Here is a 21,371-nt window from a genome sequence, read left to right as displayed (position 1 = left end):
TTAAGAAATCTAGATGATTGCTTCCACACTTCCGGCCTAATGGGGTCTAATGGGGTCAAGAAGGCTCACAATTACAACTAAAACTATAGGGCAGTCCCCCAAACCCCTAGAGCCAATTTTGAGGGCACATGGGACTCTAAAGGAGAGCAGAGGTTCATCCCACTTCTACAAGAAGAGCTGGATGCAAAGCTTTTTATATTAAAACAACCACAATGAGGAGATTTTTTATTTATATTTTACAGTGCTTTTTCTGCAGGACATTTCTGCTAATTATTTCAACAAAGCTTGGTTTTGCTTACAGATGAAATTGTTTGCGGATATCTTATTAATTTAGTGGACTACCTGGCACTTTACCTTAACCATCCATAAATTTTGTTAAGTTACATTTGTTAAGTTAAATTTTCTTAACTTAAATCTCCCTTTACTTGTCATAAGTATTGTGCATAGTTCTTAGCAGGGCAATGTTTCCTCCTTTTTAAATCATTGCAAAATATATGAGGAACAAATGTATGAAAATTTAAAATAACTATCAGTGGGGGGGGGGGGTTTGAGAAAGAGTAATGCTTTTTGATGTCACATTATAGTTAGAGAAAGGTAATAGATTTTAGAGTATCGAAAGTAGCTCTAGAGACATTTAGATCACTGAGTACACACTCACCTTTTTTAGTACCACTATCACATCTGTGCAAATAGGTTTTGAAAACAACAAAAAACTGAAAAATTAGGTTAGCAACAGGAAAAAATGAATGTGTTCAAACCGTGTTTGACTCTTTCGGAAAAAATAATTAGCTGGCCTAGTTTGAACGTTATATTACAATATGATTTAGTTTTGCACACGTGAGAGTGTTCCCCTCCCCATTCCTTCTCAGAGGCTTTCTCCCATTATATCCTCACAATCAGAAATATATGCACCCCCTGGAAATTTTTATGAAATACAAAGTTAGCACGAAGTGTTTCTGGTTGTATTGGGGTGGGGGGCGTGATACTATGCCTCACCCAATTAACATAGTTCAATAAGTTTAAATGTTATTTTCATAGAATCATAGAATCATAGAGTTGGAAGAGACCACAAGGGCCATCGAGTCCAACCCCCTGCCAAGCAGGAAACACCATCAGAGCACTCCTGACATATGGTTGTCAAGCCTCTGCTTAAAGACCTCCAAAGCAGGAGACTCCACCACACTCCTTGGCAGCATATTCCACTGTCGAACAGCTCTTACTGTCAAGAAGTTCTTCCTAATGTTTATTTTCCCTTCATTGCTTTTAAATTGTTTTGGGTTGGTTCGCCCTGCTCACTTATTGTGACCTGCACTGCGTTGCAGGGGGTTGGACTAGGTGACCATAGAAGTCTCTTCCAACTGTACAATTCTATGATTCGATATTCCTCATTCTTTTCCAGATTTGACTGATTCTGTCCCCCGCTCCCCAACAAATTAGATTTAGGTTGCAATCCTAACTGGATGTAAGCCCCTTTGAACATAGGACTTACTTCTGACTGATACGCTCAGCAGGATCGTACTGTACTGCATATTGTTCTGCAGAAAAAAACATTGGAAATTTTCTCCTGCTTCAGCAATGAGACAATTTTTTAAAAAGAGGGAGATACAATAGTTATTACAGGTGGTTCCGCCCCCCTTCCGCACACTCAAAAGGTTCCTGATGTTTTGTAGTTAATCCTAGTAATAACCTTTCTGTTCCATTTTATTCAACTGCTTGGGTTTTGTGGAAGTGCTACGGCTCTCGTTTGTTTTATTATTATTATAAAACAAATGGGGTGCACACCTCCTTGAATTTGTACACCCTAGACATACAGAGTCAAAGGGACTTATCTTCATATAGATGCATTGATGGTGTCAGTGAGATGGAACTCCCATAATCTCTTACATACACTTATTTAGGCTTGATGTATGTTAATTTCCCCATCACCTAATTTAATTTTTTACCCCTTTATCGTGAAACCTTTTTTGGGGGGGGTGCCTCGTTTCTTTCTTAAAAAAGAGGAAAACAACCCCCTATACTAATGACCATGATGATGACACAAGGCTTGAAGAAATTGAGGAATACAGTACTCAGGATTTGCAGGGCACTCCAGCATGCAGTGCCTTAGGTCTCCCGTGACCCAGCATTCCTCTTCAATTTAATCTTTCAGGGGAGGGCAAGAGATTTGCTGCGATTTGGCAGGGGATGCTCTCCCTCCTTAGCCTTCCTTTTTGGCTTGAGGTTGCGGGGTGGGGGGGGGAGAGAGAAGAGAGTGAAGTAAGCAGCAGCAGCAAGGAGGAGCTGGCAGCCTATGCGTGTGTGGCTGTGTGTGTGTGTGTGTGAGTGAGTGAGAGAGAGAGAGAGAGAGAGAGAGAGAGAGAGAGGCGAGCGCCTTGGCCGCCCTGTTTCCTGGTGCTCTGCTCCCTGACCCCAGTGGCAGTCCTTACTCACTGCACTCCTCCGCTCTCTTCCTCCTTCTCTCCCCCTTCATTTCTCCCTCTTTCTCTTTCTCGCTCTCCAGCCCAGATCGCGGCTGCTCTCCTTCTCCCTTTTCTTCCTTCCTTCCTCCCTTCCCCTTCCCTCCTTCCTTCCTTCTTTCCTTCCTTACTTCCTTTTGCCTGCGTCCGCCTCTCTCCTTTCCACTCCGGGGACCCTCGGGGGTCGAAGGTGTCTGCCCTGCCTTGCACCAGCCGTCAACCTTTAGCAAAGCCTTTCCTCGCTCTTTCGCCCTCTCGCAACACAGCTCCGCGGCACCATCCGCCTCCTCCTCCCCTCCTCCTCATGGATCGGCTCCTTCCCCAGCACTGAAGGCATCCCTAGGAACACACATCAACATCCAGGAAAAATAAAAAAGAGGGAGAGAAGGTAAATCATCCGCCCCGAGCAGAGAGAAGGGGAGAGAGGGATCAGATGGAAGAAGAAGAAGGACCAAGAGAGAGAGAAAGGGGGAGCGAGAGGGAGAAAATTCCTAATAACAAAACACAAAGCCATGGGTTAGAGGTGCCTTGTCATGTACAAGTACAAGGGGATCAGAGAGGGCAAACAATAATCAGATTCAAACGGGCTGCTGATTTGCCACTCGCCAAAGCGATCGCGGGCAGAGAGCTGGATTGTTATGATTGTGATTTTATTATAAATTGTTGTTTCAGAAGGAAGGCTAATTTCTGCGCGGCTGTCTGTTTCTCTTCCTCCTCTCTTTCTCTCTCCACCCCCCCCCCTCAACCCCGGTGCTTCTAGTGCTCCCCACCTTTCTCCTCCTCCTTCTTCTGCCCCCCTCCCCGCTTTTGCGTTAATTTCTTGTCTTGCGGAGTGGGGGGGGGGGAGCGCGGCGGTGGCTGGGGAATAGATTTGGCAGCGGAGATTAATTCGCTGGCTGTTTACTAGAGAGTCTCGGGTGATCGGGGTTATAATGTAAGAGCACGACCGGGGGAGGGTAGGCCAAAGGGAGCATTGTGCTGCGCGAGAGAGAGAGCGAGGCGAGGCGGCAGATCGAGGGAGTGAAATGCAAAGTACAGTTAGCGTGGAAAAACTGAAACGTGGGGCTGGCGGGGAGAAGGAAGGAGTGAGGACGGGGGGGGACAGAAACGTGTTTGTCACCCCCCTTTGCCTCATTCTCTGCATTTTCTCACCTACCCACCCCTTTCCCAAGGCAAAAGAAAAGGAGGGGGGGGGAAGTAACGATTGCAAATGGGTTTCTTTACTATTCAAGAGCTGGAGTTTCCCCATGTCTCTTTCACATGCAAGGCGGCTCCGTTTCTCTCTTTCTCGCCCCCTTCTCGCTTCACAACAGGCTTGGAAATCAATGACCCCCGAGGCCTAAGGGCACTTGGAAACCTTTCGACATTTTATTGGGGTGGGGTGAAAAAGGAGGGGGGGAGGCTGGAAAGAAGAAAAATATGAAATCACCCACGAGTTGTAAATTTACCGCCCCACCCGGCTTGCTGCATGATTTTGTACTTTCCCCTCTCCCCCCCCCCCCGCCAAAAGCAACCCACCTCCTGCTAGGTATTGTAGTTTGAGTGCGAAATGTGAATGAGAAGAAGCGGTGTATGTTGTATTGGGGGGGGGGTGTTACAGCTATTGTAGAGAAAAGAGGATGAAAACTTTAACCATGACCATAAAAAGGGGGGGGGGATCTGGAAGGGGGGGGACGGACGACAACAATGAAGCAGTTGTAAAAATGTGGAGCTTTCCGAGGGAGAGTTTGAATGCATTTGAGCTAGGTTATAATGCCAGCTTGAGTGGCAAGGGGGGAGATCGGTTGGGATGAGTGACGTTGGGAAAAGGAGGGGGGGAGTCAGGATGGTGCGGTGTCAGAGCTATTGGCCGCTGATTGTGATCAATCATTCCGAGCACTGGGGAAAGAGGGAATGAGAGAGGCAGAGAGGAAGCAGACCCAACACGCAGCGTGGATTCAGAGGAGTGCTGCCACCTCTCCGGGAGAGTTGCCCAGAGAGAAGGGGGGAGAAAGTGTGCCCAGCACCGCTTAGATGGGCACGGACTGACTGCCACGAGGAGGTAGTGTGTGCAAACTGGTACCTGGTTGTTGTTGTTTTTTATTGTTCCTGTTTGCTGCTGTGCACCTTTGAACTGAAGGTGCCATGGGAAATGGATCATTTCAACCGAGGGATGGAGTTTGTTCTAAGGATTTCATCTGTAAGAAGAAAGGGTCCACACGGATTCTTTTCTCTCTTTCTCCATCTTTCTGTATGTGTGGCATCAGGTTTTTTTATGAATGGAAAACAGGTTTGGTTTCATTTATCAGGCATGTGTTGGGGATAAGATTTTATCTTTCCAACATTCATTTGATATACAACTTTTATGCACCCCTCTTCAGAAAGGAAAAGAAAATGAAAAAGCCTACCTGGAGATAGGAGCAGAATGGATAATGAGTTATAGTTAAATTAAAAATATATGCACTGTTTGCTGGAATGTTGAGTATAAACGGGGATCTTGTTATGCCTTGTGTATAGTTTGCAGTGATTGGATAAACTTATGCTAGAAGAAGCTATAGGAAAGTATTAAACAGACACCTACATGAGTAACTTCTTGAAGACTTTATGGATTTAAATTCTTGAATTTACTTACCAGAGAGTAAGCTCCACTGAAAACAGTGGAACTTACTTCTGAGTAAATGATTGCACATTGAGTGTAGTTTAATCAAAGCGAGAATAGCAAAGATTGAAAATGAATCTTGAAGGAAGTGTTAGCATCAGTATCTTATTTAACTCTTCCCCCTTATTTCTAATTCTTAAGGAATTTCCATACTTGCTTCAACTAAAGCCAGTCTAAAGTCAATGGGAATTAATATTCCAAATGATGGAGTAAAATAGTGGGTTCTCTCTTCATCAAATAGTATTTGTTCTCTTTACATCTGTGCAAATTGTGAGTGTGATTATTAATTTTCTTTCATTTAATGTGCATGTTTATAGCAATGTTATAAAAACTGGTGACCTGGTAATGCCAGAAATACTTGCCATTTTTTATTATTATTCTGAGACAAAAATGATTATATACAGTGCATATAAATGCCCTGCTTTTGTGTCTTTTATGGACTTCAAATCAAATCAGCAGATTCAATGCCTTTGTGACATTTATCCATTGTGGAAGCATACCAACTGCACAACCAGTGCTTACATTATTCACAGGCTGCCCCCTGAGTTTTTCAGGATTACATAATATAAGATGGCACTTTGCTAGTTCTTCTGTTGGCATAATTCTAGCATTAAAATTAGCTGTAAGTTGCTTAACAGTGTAGACCCCCCCCCTTATTATTCCACCGTGGATGCACCATCTTCTTAATGACTGGTGTCAATGGGAGGGAAGAACTATAGTCCTCACAGGGGGGCTAATAAATTTGTTAGTGAAAGTTTTGAAGTACTTGGGTCCTGCCTTACATTTTCTTCAAAGAGCTCCTCATTAAAGCAGATCACAATCAGACACTTCTAATATGAAAGCTGTTTTGCACTGGAAAAGAATGAAAGGGAAATGAAACTAAGATCAGCCTGCTCAGACATAATATGTGACCTTTATTTACTAGTTTGATAGTCACTGATTGACATTTTAAAAGCCATTGGTGTAAATTTGCCATGTTTTAATACAAGAAGACCCCCAGAATTAGAAATGTAATATTTTGCTCACTTTTATATTGGCTTGTGTGTGTTTTCTTTGTATACATACTTGAAAATTTAAATAAAGAAATATTTAATTTAAAAAATCTTAGAGAAACTGAATGAGGATTTCTGTTTGCCTACCAATATTCTGCTTTGACTTTGAGTTAGCTCAATGTTTTTCTCATAGCTAAAGTTTTGAATATTGTACAACACATGGGTTGGGCTGTATACACTATTCTCCTCAGCAAGTTTGATTTCTTTCCCCTTGAGTTTTGTGGGCTACAGAATATAAAATACTGCCTTTTGGCTGCACTAAATTAATTAAAATATAGTTGCTTGTCTTTTTGAAAAAAACAGAAAAATAATGATATTGTGTTTATTAGTTATACTCAATAGAATCTGCTTTTGCGGGGAGGGAGTGGTGGGCCATGCCATTTCAATACTGCTACCTAAAACTAATGACTAAAACTCTAACAATACAAAATGTGTTCTTTCCCCCCAATCCCTAAGCTCTCAGGGTTAACATTCTTTTTAATGACAGTCATTTCTCTAACAGGAAGATGTTTTCATTTGTATTTACTTTTCAGTGCAGTGCAATTATGCAGTTCCACACTGCACACTGTCTTCATAGTTAGTATCTCAAAAGAGAATTACAGTCTTCACAACAGAATTGCAATTGGAAGCAGGTGTTGTGTTTTACTGTTATGCAAAATAACAGTAAAATATAATTGTGGGGGAAATTAAGGAAACAGCTGCAAAGTTGGTATGGAAGCTCCTTCATTACAATTTGTAGGCAGTTATCTTACACTGCAAACTGGGCATAGATTTGATGTAGCAAATTGTAGCGATTTTGTCCTCCATGCCTATATATACATATATATAACCAGCGCATAATTTGAGACAAAGACCAAGAATACCCTCTGCGAAATATACTAAAGATTTTGGTCAAGATCCACTTGATGGGGTCTTAGCTCTCTCCCTGCTTGCTTTTTCCGATATGCAAAATGAAGAAATACCCTGATTCTTGAAAAAGGAAGTTGTGTGGTTCCGTAACCTGCTTAACATATGGAAGCCTATGTAGGCCTGAGGTTGTAAAATAATAAAATAAATCGCCTATGGCAGGCCATCTGCTATTTGGAAGGCATTATGTGGAATTTTGTGCTGAACCAGGTTTTACAGTTCATATCTTAATACTGGTGCAATGTAGAGGCTCCAGATATTTGATTTTACATCTAGCAAGTCCTATTTTTATTTAGAAACAATGCAGCACCGCTATGTAGCAATCAGCTATGTAGCATAGCTGATTGTAAATACAAAGACTGGTTTTCTATACTTCTGTATCAATTTTAGGAAGCACCTAATTTATAGGAACAGCAAGTACCGGTATATGAATGTAAGTGTTACCTTTTTTGGTATTCCTGAGAATGCAGAACAATTTATCTGTTTGGATTTAAACATACCCTAGAAGGTGGATCATGACCAAAATCTGGGGGGGGGGGGAGAACCTATCTTGAACCATTTCAGATCTTTTTGGTATTAAAATGTTAAGAGTGGGAATTACAAGTTTTGCTTTCCAAGTTTGTGCTCAGTCTGTTCGCCTGCAGTTTATTATGAGCACATACTTGAAGACTGCGTAACTGCTTTTTTCTAATGGCAAGTCTGGATTTAAACATTTGTGTCAATGTTAGGGAATGGAAGGAAGTCCATCAACCTCACCAGGGAATAACAGGGAAATTGGTGACTTAATGAAGGTGTTCATAGAGTGCATTAGAATAGCAGGGGTTTTTTGGATTAAGACTTACCAATCAGAATTATTTTGAGAGATTTCAAACGCAGAAAGCAGTTTGACATAATGGAAGGATTAGAAGTGCTTCACAACTCTTCTGGTGCCACAACAGTGAAGAGGCAACACAAGCAGAAAAGCGTTGTAGGGTTATTCCTTTAGCCCTTTATCATTGTATGCATCCTGTCTGCTTCCCTGTGTTCTAGTATAAATTCTTCAAGTGTGTGTGTGGGGGGGGGGGGAGACTTTTCTGTTGGTGGAACTTCCAGTGTAAAAAAGAATCCTGATCTTCCAGAGCTCTTAGTTAGCCTTCACAAGTAGAAAAGGCCCCCAATGCAAAAGTTACACTAGAACATGGGAAAGCTCAAAGGATCTGTGTGAGGACGACGACATTCAAGGGGCATACCCACAGCTCTTTCCTACTTGAGTTGCCCCTTCATGGCTGAAACATTCAAAAGGGCTAGCAGACATTTACTAATTTTTTGACCAGAATAATATTTAGTGAAGGAATGAAGCAAATGGCTAGAACATGTGGGTTATGTTAAATAATGGAAGTGTATAACTCACAGTAATAAATTATAATTGATTTTGAGTATAAAGAACTGTCCATTTCTGCTTTTTTATCCATTTATTTGGCTTAAATAATGAAAGGAAATTTAGGAATGATAGGGTGTATACCCAATAGTAGAAAGCAATCTTTCTCCTGTAGCTCCCATTCTTTAGTTTAGACCATATGGATTGGCCTGATGGATGAACCATCTCTAGGCCCATCTTTTCCAGTATTTTGTAACCATGAATGGGTTGCTAGATGCTTACGGATACTCATAACCATCGTTATACCTTGTTTGTTTGTCTCTGCGTTTAGAGCTATACTGCCTCTGAATATACATGTGCTGCTTATTTCTTTACAGCCCTTCATCTGACGATCACAGGGCAGCTTACAATATAAAACCCCAAAAACGTACACTATAATAACAAACAATAACAATACACCCTCAGCTATCATGCATTAGTTATTCACTGCATTTAGAATGCATAATTTTGGCAAGCCTTAACCCCAGGACCAGTGAATATTTTTGAATGAGCCTGATTCTAGTATTGTAATACACCTCTTAACTACTTTTATGTTGTTCATAACATTATAAACTATGTATTATAAACTCCTTTCCTGTGAACATCAATAGTGTTTCTTTTTCCTAAACAAGAAAACTCTTATTCTCTTTAACCTTTTCTTGTCAAGAAACTGCTTGAACAACTTGATCATTTTTGTTGTCCTTTTCTATACCTTTATCCAGTTTTTTTTTCTCTAAAAAACGTTTAGGGGTACTCTCATTTTCCTACTCATATTGAAATACTGCCCCTCAATGAGGCCAAACTTAAATTCACAAAATGTTTAGGGATATGCGTCCCCCTGTGTCCCCCCAGGAAAAAAAGCACTGCCTGTACCAGCTCCATCATGTCCTACTGAGAGTAAAATATCCCCTGCTGCTTGAGCATTGACCTTGTAAAATTTGGGACGTGGATATGTTGCAATGCTGCTAAAATATCATTTTTAAATTTAAGAAAAACAGTACTTATAAATGAATTGGTGAATCTTTTTGTTTTGTTTCATGGAAATGTTAGATGAGCTGTCTTTTATGGTGGGTTAGGAGAACCAACAAAACAACTGTATGCATGTTTGGAGGAAGGGTGGGAGGGGAGGAGGGGGAGGAATGAGAGAATGTTGGACCAAAGACGTTCAAGTTTGTGAGTTTAGAAAAATATAAAAAACGTTTACAGTTGCAATTACATTTCTTTGCATTTATGAAAAGGTTGATATTTTTAATTTAAAGTAAAAGTCCTCTGAGCCTTCTAAAATTCCTAAGATTACTGTGTGCAAGTGTAATCTGAGGGTGGTTTAACTGTGCAGAGCAGATGTGTGGTTGGAGAAGAACTCTTGCACATCTGTCTGTTTTGCAGGTTCTTGAGTTAGTCTCCAAATCCCTGGCTGCATGTCAGGGAAGTGGAATCACTTTGGATCTAAGCCATTTCCCAGACCTTCCCTGGCACATCCTTGAACCTCCCCAGCTCACCGCTTACCATGTTCCTACTGAAGCTGGAGCGCCAACATTGATTGGGCCAGGGCTGTAGATGCTTCTGCAGTGGCATTGGCATTGAATCTCCATATCTGGTGTCAGAACTCTGTCTTCTTTGTTGGAGAGGGAGACTTGGTGCCAGTGTTGTCCTCCAAACATCATAGAAATACTGTCGTAAAGTACTTTAAGCATGACGACAGCATACCATGTGGGTATAACAAGTTGAACCTGAAACAATATGTAGCCCTGTGGACTGCTACTGTTCAGGGTTCCAGCAGCCAGCCATACCCTTTCCCAAGATACAGTGGTGCCTTGCAAGAGGAAATTAATTCGTTCCGCGAGTTTTTCGTCTTGCGGTTTTTTCGTCTTGTGAAGCACGGTGTCGGAAAAGTTTTGGAAAAGCTTCAAAAATCACCAAAAACCTCAAAAAAGGCTACCACATATGAGTTGCTCCTCAAAGTCAAGTCGCAACTGTATTAACGGTGTTAAGAAAAAGGAAACAAACTTGCAAAAAACGCAAGACGTTTTCATCTTGCGAAGCAAGCCCATCGGGAAATTCGTCTTGCGAAGCAGCTCAAAAACCGCAAAACCCTTTCATCTAGCGAGTTTTTTGTCTTGCGAGGCACCACTGTACTCCATTATATTGTCCTTCACCAGCGGCTTTCCATACCCGCTTCCCAGCAGTCAGCCAGCATTCCTTAAGGGGGTGTTGTTTTTGGAGGTCTCCCACCTTTAGGATTTTGTCTTTAAGATTTTTCTTTACTTTGGCTAACCAAAGAGTTTCCCCAGATGGGCTGATACCTCCCTTTTGTATGTGGATTGTGTCATTTCAGGTACATTAAGAGCTAGGCTCAGAGAATGAGTTTACTCTTAGTTGTACACGCTAGTGTTATTAGGAATGGATCAATACATATTTCCATAGGAAACCATCACAGGCTAGGCTGAAATCAAAACCCTCATTACAAATTGATCAATATCTCTGTACTGTTCTGTTTTTCCAGAAGTCTGCAGAGCTCATGAGGAGATATTTGGCTTCTGTCGTTGGCTGAAACACAATGCCCACTCCCATCTTTTGTTCTGGAAAGTTGTAAGTTGCTCATGTCTATAAAGAGAAAGGATGGCTCATGGAATTCCTTCACAAGGGAAAGTTACCATTTCTGTGGATGAATACAGCTCAAATCCAACCCAGGCGTTCACACACTACAACATTAACCAGAGCAGGTTCCAGCCTCCCCATGTACACATGTAAGTACTATTATTGATTTTTGAACTTCATGTAGTGGACGTTACAGATGGAAAACTTGTTCAGAATTAAGTGCCACCTTGCTGTTGCTATAACAGCAAGGTGGCACTTAATTCTGAACAAGTTTTCCATCTGTAACAAGGTGTGAAACAACCATATATTTTGCTGTAATTGAGTTGCGTAATTTGCTTGCAATTATGCATACTTTCTGGAATCCAAATCAAAGTTGGCGTATATTTTGCACCCATTTTACAGTTTTCTAATTCCTGGTAGTGAAAATTAGGTCAACATATCAGAGTTGTGATGACTTTGTAATCACGAGAGTAGAAAAATAAGAATTTGGGCTTCTTTTTACTTGTTGCTAGTCTTCTAACATTTATTGTGATAACATTTTCAAAAAACAAAAAAGGGGAGAGTTGAAATGTTAGCCTGTAGGATGTATAAATTGTGATCTGAAAGTTCATGTTACCTACCCCTGGACTGATGGCGGGTGTGGGATTATTAGAGTTATGGTAATCCCTGTTATGAACTAGGTGAGAACAAAAAAAAAATATCCAAAATTTGTTGCATGGTTTATTGGACAGAATAGTGTTCAAAGAGCTCCAGATGTCAGAGGCTTGGTAAAACTCAGCACAGTTTTGTATGTGAGCTGCAGGCCTAGTAACAGACTTGTAGCTTTATTGATTTCACTGGAACTTGCCAGAGGGACATATTTCTTGAAAATGTGAACACCCTTCCCCCACCCTTTGCACTCAGCTGCGAAATAGGCCTAATTGGGACTAATTGTCTCCTGATCACTGAATCCTTTGTCCTCCTTGTTGTAAGGGGAACGTGTGCCGCATGCTGCATTCCTCTTACAACCAGGAAGACAAAGGATTTCAAGACTGCTGAACTATTAGTCCCAAGAAATACAAATACTGCATTAAAATAATGTTTATAGCCTGAGCTTAAACCAACAAAGGCAGTGCAAAAGGTTCCCTGCTCAGCCTGCTATGTTTTGGTATTGTGGCGTGTGAGATCACACTGACAACAGAAGGACTTGTGTAGGCACAGTTTGTGTGTGTACATGTGTACACTCACATGTTTTAAGACCTAAGTGAAGACTTAAAACTCCAGATTTCCTTCCTATTGTCTAGTGATGTCCGATCTTTAAAAGGGGCAATTTTTACATAAGCTCCTTTTTCCCTAATGGTTTGAAGGACAAGTTAAATTATAAAACAAAAGAGGCACCTCTTGACCTCATGTTGACCAAAGGTGAGTCAGGTCTTTTATTCATTGCATAGTGAGAATTCAAAGCGTTGGAAGAGAGATACTTCTAAGAGATGAGATGTTTCTTCAATAACTGATAAGGGGGCAAAGGTTTTTTGTTTTTTTAAATTCCATCAATTCCTGTTGCCCTGAGTGAGGTGTGCCAGCCTTTGAGTTATGCAGAACTCTTTGTTAATGAGAATGGAAAGTGAGCTTTTTTTTTCAACCATAGAGAAAAGGACAAAAGTTAAATGCCAATGCAAATATATTAATCACTTTTAAAAAGCAGCCTTGATTATGCACCAGATAAACATGTAGTTAGAATTGTAACCTGGCAGGGCTTTTGTTCCCCCTTTCACCACCCAAAAGAAGACAATCTTCTCATTTTGTATTGCAATAAACTCTAAAAGCTGTGTAAATTTTAAAAAGCCGTTTGATGTGGGGTATATGTGTTTGATGGGAGGGTTAGAGAATACAGTTTTTAAAAAGAAACCAAACCCCCTCTTCATCATTTCCCTTCTGCATGATTGAATAGGCTTGTGCAATGATGAAATAACCAGGAAAAAATTCCAGAGCATTGTTTTGAAAACTGCTTTTAGCTGATTGTTGTATCTGACCGTAGGTGCATTTGCTGTGCAGAAATGGACAATACAGCTATTCAACATATTTTACCATGACTTTGTATTTGTGATTTTGGGAACATGCAGCTGTTTTAGGCCATCATTTCTGAAACTGGAAAGCTTTAGCTGTTGTAACAAAGATAATTTACTTTAAGAGATTATTAATAATTCCTTCTGATACAGGGTGTTATGTGAAATGCAGATTCACATCGTTGATTGATTATTGCATTCCTTTCTAAGACCCAGCTACACCACCTGTTCTATATATAGTTAAGACGTCCTGATCAATGCTGTGGATTGGGAAATTTTCTAAAGAAAATTTATAATCCTGAAAGGCTGAAGCTCAATCTAGTTTGAGTGTCTAGGATTCTACTGTTTCACTACAAAATAATAATAATAATAAAATGGAATGAGATCACCTTTCCTCTGACCAAATATATATATCACCTGGTTTTGGAAATTATCTTGATGCAGCATTTTGAGCAATTTATTTTAGACTACAGAACATTGCTTCAAGTTAGTGTAAGTAATCCATATACAGTATTATGAAGTTGACACATAGTACACCAGGTTTGTCCTATGATTTCTGTGGGTCTGTTCTAGGAAAAGTGGCTAATGAATGCACAACATACAGGCAATTTCCATTAAAGGTTCAAAACCAGATGCTTTGGTTCTTGTGGTTGGGAAGGATCACTAGCCTTGCGTTCTGATCCAGTGTCTTTCCTTGCCAATTTACGTATTTCAACTTCCAGCTACTTCAATCCTGAGGTGTTCACTGACTATTTGGTACAGTGATGCTTTTTACTTTCATGAAGATGTATGTACAGTACTATAGCCATGTCAGTTGGTGTTGGCTGAGTTTTTCTGGAACTCAAAGCATGTTAGATATTTTTCTGCTGCAGCTCTCCTAACCCTTCTAAACAGCACTCCCTTCCTCCGTGGAGTTCTGGTTAAATGCTTTGCAAAGCTAAGCACACAAAGATAAATTACATATTTTGCAAGGTAAATGTGTAACTGGAACGCCATGAGGGAGATACTGTGTTGAGTTGAGTGAGGAATTCAGTTAAAAAAAGATGGTGGTGAAAGAGTTAAGCATCCATTTCCCCCTGCTTTCTGTGCAAAATAATTCCACTCTAAAGCTGTTTCTGGTTGTTGTTTTTTTGTAAGACTGTCAGAGCTTTATTAGATGAGTTTGCAAGTAATGTGTAGCTTTTATGTCTACGTCCAGCACCACATTGCAAAATGTTTTCTTAGTTCCCTGACTATACTGAAGTTGGGAGATAGCACAGTTCAGAGTTGATAAAGATTCGTCCACATTACATACATTTTAGGTTTGGTTCTTCAGTATCAAGGCATTCCTTGATAGCCTAAAAATGACTGCTCCTGTATCAACTGAATAAAATTCTTATTTTGCAAATTGAAATGCTTATTTTGCACAAATTATTCTCTCGTTTTTGCAGAATTTGTGGTTTTTTTGGGGGGGGGTAAAGAGCTCAGGCTTTCATTAACAATGCTTATTTCTGTAAGTACACAGTCTACAGTGAGTGAGCTCATAAGAACTGTAAGTTTTAAGTTGCCTTGCTGCAGACGGCTCTAATCTCATGGCAGACACAAAAAGTTCTGGACTGAGCTTGGTGCCGTGATCTGCACTCAGTGCAGTGAAAGCCTGCACCTTATTATACATTGTTTTCCCTTGGACAAACCTCCTACTTGTATATTGAAATACAAACTGAAAGTCAGGAAATCGGCTGCAGCCCAATCATAATTGGATTTTGAAATCTGTGAGACACAGGACCAAACTGTACAGTGGTGCCTCGCAAGACGAAAAGAATTCGTTCCGCGAGTCTTTTCGTCTTGCGATGTTTTTCATCTTGCGAAGCACGGTCCGTCGCAACTGCGCCTCTTCAAGCGGCTTTAAAAAAAAAGCGCAAGACGTTTTCGTCTTGCGAAGCAACCCCATAGGGAAATTCGTCTAGCGAAGCAACGCAAAACCGAAAAACCCTTTCGTCTAGTGAGTTTTTCATCTTGCGAGGTATTCGTCTTGTGGGGCACCACTGTACTATGTGATTGGCTCTTGTGTGCTTGTTTTTGTTGACAGAACAGCATCCATAGCAGGGCCGAAATGGGAGCAGGGGAGGGATTTAACCTTTTGTCTGTGCCATGGTCCCAATGTGGATAGCCACCTATGGCTGGTATTTTCTCAAGGAAGGAAGCTACAATTGATGCTAATGATAGTTTTCTCCTGGGGGAAATAGCAGCAGTGGGGTGCCTTCATACATGTACTTGATTGGGACCGTGTGCGGGGGGGTAATTCCCCATACTGCAGCCCCAATCTGAATCGGTCCCCCCATGCGCGCGCGCTCTCTCTCTCTATATATATATATACATACACTGATGTTAGCCGCCCTGAGCCCGACTTCAGCCGGGGAGGGTGGGATAGAAATAAAAGTTTATTTATTATTATTACTATGCAATTCCTGTTTAGTAAATGAATGTCAAGCACATATTATTGTGTTTAGCATTGTATTTAGTTTGTCCCCAGTTCCCCTTATCCAAAATAACTTAAAAACGTGATGCCTCTTGCTTCATGGTCAAATGTCCGATTTGATTACTTGGCTTTGCAGCCAGTTCAGTTTTCAATTCATTCTATATTTTCTGCTGAAAGAAGATTGTCCCATGAGGTAGAGTAGTTCTACAACACTGGAAAAAGATGCATAGGTGTGCCTTTAGAAAGAAAAATATATGTTTCATCTAACGCTGGGTTTTTACTTCTCTGAGGTCACCTTATTCCATCCTGTCTCACATTAGCTGTTGCAGCCAGCATGTAAGTGTGTTCAAATTGAGAGTCACTGCTGTATTTTGCTGAAGAACTAATGGAACTTGGTCTCTGTTCAAGGCCCACAAGTCTAATTCCTGATCTGGTGAATTCACATTAACCTCCTATACTGCATCAGCCTGACACTCGAACACTGCTAGAAGCCTGTCACCTCATTCACGAAGTCCTCAGCCCACAGGTGGATCGTATCTCATTCTAGGGAAATCATAGTTCTAAATGATTATCTGAATGGCTTTCTGCATCCTATGTCTCAACATTCCATCATTAATTGTTTATAGCAAAGAATTGCACTTTCTAATATTGGCTGTAATGCTAGCAGTTACGTGGCTTTGGAAAAATATTTTGGATAACTTTTTTTCTTTTTAAAAAAATCCTAATCCAGCAGATAAAGCTAGCCAAAACAGCATTTCTGATTATATCTGGTTTTCTTTTTTTATTCATCTAATATTCATTTGTGCAGGATTTTTTTTGGTAATTTTATTTTAAAATCATCTTCTTTTTCATCTAAAGGAACTACTTTTTAGAGTTTTAATTTTAGTGAAATATCAAGAAGTCTGGCTTATAAACCATGAGCTGTGAAAACTCATGTCTTCTCAAATGGTCCATCCTTCCTTCAGTTGAAGAGCAAAACTAATGTGTTTCAGAAAAAAAAACTGTGCACAGACACCCTTATCATTCTTGGGAATCTTTCTCATAGATCTTTGCACAGAGGCTGCTGAGAAGAGAACGGGTTTCATTAAAATGTTGATGACATTATGGAGGGATTCAATATTATAATGTTAATGTTCCAGTCTGTTTCTGGAATCTGTTCCATATGGACAGCCTGTCTGAAACTTCATTAAGGTTATTCACAATTTGTGAGTGCATCTTGAACAGTATACAGGAACAAGGCCAGTTTATTTTCCGTGGCTTAAAGGCAAAGAAGCTGTTAGGATGATCACATAAGCTTCACTTCAGTTTAATACTTGTTGGAGCTAATGATTTTTATATTTCAGTCCCAATTAAGATTATTTACTGAGAGAAATTAGATTTCTGAGAAATATGACTTGAATCCTAACTCTTTGCTCCATTCATAGAAAGCATTTCTATTCACAGAAGAAGAATTGAACCCACAGAAGACCTCCTTTTGTGAGTGATATCTTTCTGTGGAAGGATTCAAATCTTTGTGTTAATTTCTGTGAAGTGCAAGAGAAAGATTGGTAAAGTGAGAATGATATATTCAGCACAATTCCTTCCTTATTTTGTTCAGTGAATAAGAATAATCCATGTTTACATAAAGTTCATGGAGTTAACAAGAAGTCTTCAGATAGTTGTATGTGTTCTACTTTGTGTACGTTTGTGAATACGCATATACATTTCTATCCACTTTCTACTTTTGCGCTTTTTATTTTATAGCAGTAAATTACTTCATCCTCACAAATCTAGCTTTTCTGTCCAGTTTCCAGCCTTGTGCCAAAAGAAACGAAACTCTGATGTTTTAAGGAAGACCTGGAAAAAGTTATTGAACCTGTGGTTTTATTTAATATAACAATGGAGAGCGGGTCTGTATGAGAACTGTCAACATTTTTGATGAATAGGTCAGTTTAGTCTATAATTTTGACAATGACAATCATATTTGCGGTTCAGATTCTCAGTCTACCAGCATTTATGGAGATTAAAATAAACAGAGCGTGGCTGAGCCAGCTGTGAAGCAGCCATTCAGCAACTTGTGAAAATATAGTTACATTTGATACCTCTTTTCCAAATCCTTTTTGAAACAACTTGATTGCAGAAATTAAGTTTCTCTTGGAAGATTTTTTTGTGGGGGGGATTAGTTTGAATAAATTTCTCTCCCTGTTTTTGAAGGCAGTAGATTTACAGTGCAGTCCTACACATGCTTTGAAGAATAGCTCAATCGATAGAATTGAATGTGGTGAGAGACCACATCTTAATCTCAGGGTCAGTGGGGTTTGAGCCCCACTTTGGGTGAAATATTCCTTCATTGCAGGTGGTTGGACTAGAAGGGACCTTGTGGTCCCTTCCAACTCTTTCTATGAATCTATGCCATATCTGCTCAAAAGTAAGTCTTGCTGAGTTCAATGGTGTCTACTTCCAAATGAATGAGTACAGGATTGCAGCTTTCAAGTATTAAATTGAAATAGCGCCAGTGGAATAGAGTGTCTCTTGGATTTCATTGACTTGTAAATCATACCTTACTAGAAAAGAAGGACCATTGCCTTCTGTAGTGAACTATCCAGGAGTAGCTGGCATGGTGGGCTGTGCCACAGTCACCCTTCCAACACTGGCAGCACTATTGCTTACTGGGACGGGGTGCAGCAGCAGTGAGGTTGGGGCTGTGCAGGTGCATGATGGAATGTTTCACACTAGAAGATGTGCAGGTAGACGAGTCTTTGATAGTATGGCTGTTGTTGCAATGTCCTGTGATAGTCATGAGGCTGGAGGACCATCGCCCGTCTGTGAGGAGTGGAGGCCGCTCCCCGCAAGGCCCTTTCCAGCTGGCCTAGGGGGCAGGGCCCACACTCACCCAGACCTACTAAAGAGGCTCCTCATGAGGCCGGAGGAACATTGACGGCTATTGTTTTATTGATTTAATATGCTCTACACTGCTTTGAGGTTTTTTATTAAAAATATAAAGTGGCATAGAAATTAAATAAATAAATAAATAAATAAATAAATAAATAAATAAATAGTGTTACTTGAGTAAATACGAGGATAGAGCTAGGACTGGGGTTTGTTGCAGAGGTTAATTTGTCTATAGCAGGCTTCCTTAACCTCAGGCCAGTGGTCCATCTGGTCCAGTATTCTGTTCTCAAAGTGGCCAACCAGATGAGCTTCTATAGCAGACTTGCTTTAGGTTGTGAGGTCGTCTGTGAGTAGTAACAATCTCTCCCTTGTAAGAAGAAGCTATTATTCAGCAGGTGTTTATGTGAAGGCTTCCCTGACTCAGAAATCCTGAACATGAGATCAGGAGTGGGACTGGGAAAGCCACATGTCAACCCATCCCACAATGTGGGGACCTGTGACCAGATGGCCTGTATGCTTATTCTGCTGTCCAGGTGCTGTGGACAGCCAACTTCAAAGTTCCTGCTCTATGTTCTTAAGGTCCTTTATCTTTAAACTAGACTTGAATCAGATAGAGGACTTCTAGAGAAAGAGGTTCCCTTTAAATAAAGAACCATCCTCTGCAAAGTAGGACACTTGGCCTGACCTAGTAACCTTTCATTTTCCTGTGAGGTAGACAAGGCCTCATTTACAAGGTGTCATCTGAAGCAACTAAACATAATCATAAACCAATACAATGACCTTATTAGTTTTTCAATCCCTTTTGAAATATATAATAGTTCTCAAGGGAGAAAGGGATAGAGAGATAAAGAAACTAATAATACAAAGATGCATAAGTATGACAAGAAAAGCCCTTATGGAATAAAAAAGAGCTAGCATGTGTATTTTTTAACCTCCTTTGGAAAAGGAATAGCAAGAACTGAATAAAACTGATAAGTGCTGATTGTTTAAAACAGAGCACAGAGACTCAAAGTTCCCAGCTCCAGTTTCTTCATAATGCAACCTCTCGGTGACCATCAAATGTGACCATCAAAACAGTTATTTTGAAGAGTGTGGGACAAGCTCCTTTTGTATGACATTTCCAAGGGGCTTGTAAAATGGCCATAATAGTTCTGTCATTTCTTTTCAGGGCATGGTGTAGAAGGGTTAAGGACCAAGACACCTGGAATTTTGGAAATAGTTCTTGTTTACGTGCACTTCAATAGATAGAGGAACCATTTCTGGTAACTGTTCCATTATTATTTTTTCTGGACTGCTGTCGTCTGTTATTAGGACATTAATTTCTGAAACAAACACATTATGTTGCTGCATCTGAAAAGAAGACTCCTCTACTTTGAGGTTCCTCAAGGATCTTCTCAATTACTATACGCAGGGCAATTCAGCCCCCTGTCCCCCTGTGCTGCAGAGGTGTCCTGCTAGCCAGCCCTTCCTGGATCTGCTCTGCCACCAGTGAGGGAGCTCTGCTGGCAAAGAGTACTCTAAGACACCTGCCCAAATGGGCAGAAGCTACTGGAAAACAGTGTTTTGGATGCTGGGAAAGGTCAGAAACAGATTCTCAGCTGTCCCTGCTTTCATCACATGTTTGCAAGAGGGCCTCTTCTCTGTACCAGCCTAGAGGCAGCATAGCGATTTTTCCTCCTTCTCCATCTTCTCTGGTCAGAATAAGCAGCAAGTCAGTGGAGGTGAAAGTGGCTGTGTCACTCGTCTAAGCTGGTCACAGTGTGATTGGAACTGATGTTATAAATTGGTTGTTGCATTTGTGCTTTCTATTATAGTAAGATAGAATGGGATGTAAATTAATATTATTATTTATATTTTATTATGATGTACTGTCCGCTTGGTATGGCAAGGGGTGAAAGGAAAATCTCCAAATATAAAACTGGGCATCCTAGGGACAGGGGCTCAAGAAAACAGTTTGATGCGTTGGCCTGCTGGTAGGCTCATTAATTGCTGTTTCTGGATTGAGGGCCTATGTACATAAGTATTTGAAACATGTGAGATAGAGACAGAAAAATAGGAATTGATATGGACAATACACAAATAGAATCACCTGGCTGAGACAACTCAGTTGGTTAGAGCATGATACTACAGTGGTACCTCGGGTTACAGACGCTTCAGGTTACAGACTCCGCTAACTCAGAAATAGTGCTTCAGGTTAAGAACTTTGCTTCAGGATAAGAACAGAAATCATGCTCCGGCGGCGCGGCGGCAGCAGGAGGCCCCATTAGCTAAAGTGGTGCTTCAGGTTAAGAACAGTTTCAGGTTAAGAATGGACCTCCAGAATGAATTAAGTACTTAGCCCAAGGTACCGCTGTATAACCCCAAGGTGTCAGGTTCAATTCCCTTATGGGATGCCTGCATATTCCTGCATTGCAGGGGGTTGGATTAGATGATCCTACGTTCTACAATTGTTTGATTATTTGATAGAGCTATAGGTACATTAAGAGAAATGGGCAAGCCTGGATAGCTCCATTGGTTAGAGCATGGTGGGTATTTAGCAGGATAAAATGGATATAAATAGGGTGGAAAATGGAGTTTAGCAAGTATGCAAGTGAAAACCAGTTGGAGTTATTAGGATTCAGGAACTGGTTTATATTTTAAGTTTCTAGCGAGCATCGATTTTTTTAGGTGTTAACCCTGAACACAGCTGAAAAAAATCCTTCTGCCTCCCAGGAGGTCAGGAGCGGCCTTCACAGTTGATGGGAATGACCTACAATTTTGGATGTATTGCCATATCATTTCCCAGCAAAAACATTATTGTTCCATTTTAATCTGCCCATACAATCCTATCTCGTAAGACTTACTTTTGTCCCTGTTTTGCATTTATCATTCTTTCCCCAGGCATTCCTTGAAACTAGAGCTACAAAGGTTCTCAAAGATTTTGACTGATTTAGAGTATTGTTTGTGTATTT

At 40.6% G+C, this 21,371-nt stretch overlaps 1 protein-coding gene across 3 annotated transcripts in view; it reads left to right on the top strand.

The window, feature by feature from the left end:
* Positions 1 to 2,276: 2,276 nt before the first annotated feature.
* Positions 2,277 to 21,371, top strand: part of MPPED2 (metallophosphoesterase domain containing 2) — a 134,129-nt gene continuing 115,034 nt past the window's right edge. Inside the window, exons 1-2 of one of the 3 annotated variants that reach the window (XM_083465581.1) lie at positions 2,277 to 2,844; positions 10,952 to 11,195. In XM_083465581.1, the coding sequence (XP_083321707.1) occupies positions 11,068 to 11,195 (128 nt within the window). In that variant the 5' untranslated portion in view covers positions 2,277 to 2,844; positions 10,952 to 11,067. Of the gene's footprint in view, positions 2,845 to 3,210; positions 3,391 to 4,309; positions 4,498 to 10,951; positions 11,196 to 21,371 lie in introns of those variants that run through there. The other 2 variants (XM_083465582.1, XM_083465580.1) reach the window with 2 other exon arrangements.

This window comes from Podarcis liolepis (assembly GCF_965112155.1).
Source record: "Podarcis liolepis genome assembly, chromosome: 1".
NCBI classification, from domain to species: Eukaryota; Metazoa; Chordata; class Lepidosauria; order Squamata; family Lacertidae; genus Podarcis; species Podarcis liolepis.
This window is presented reverse-complemented; position numbering and strand designations above follow the sequence as displayed.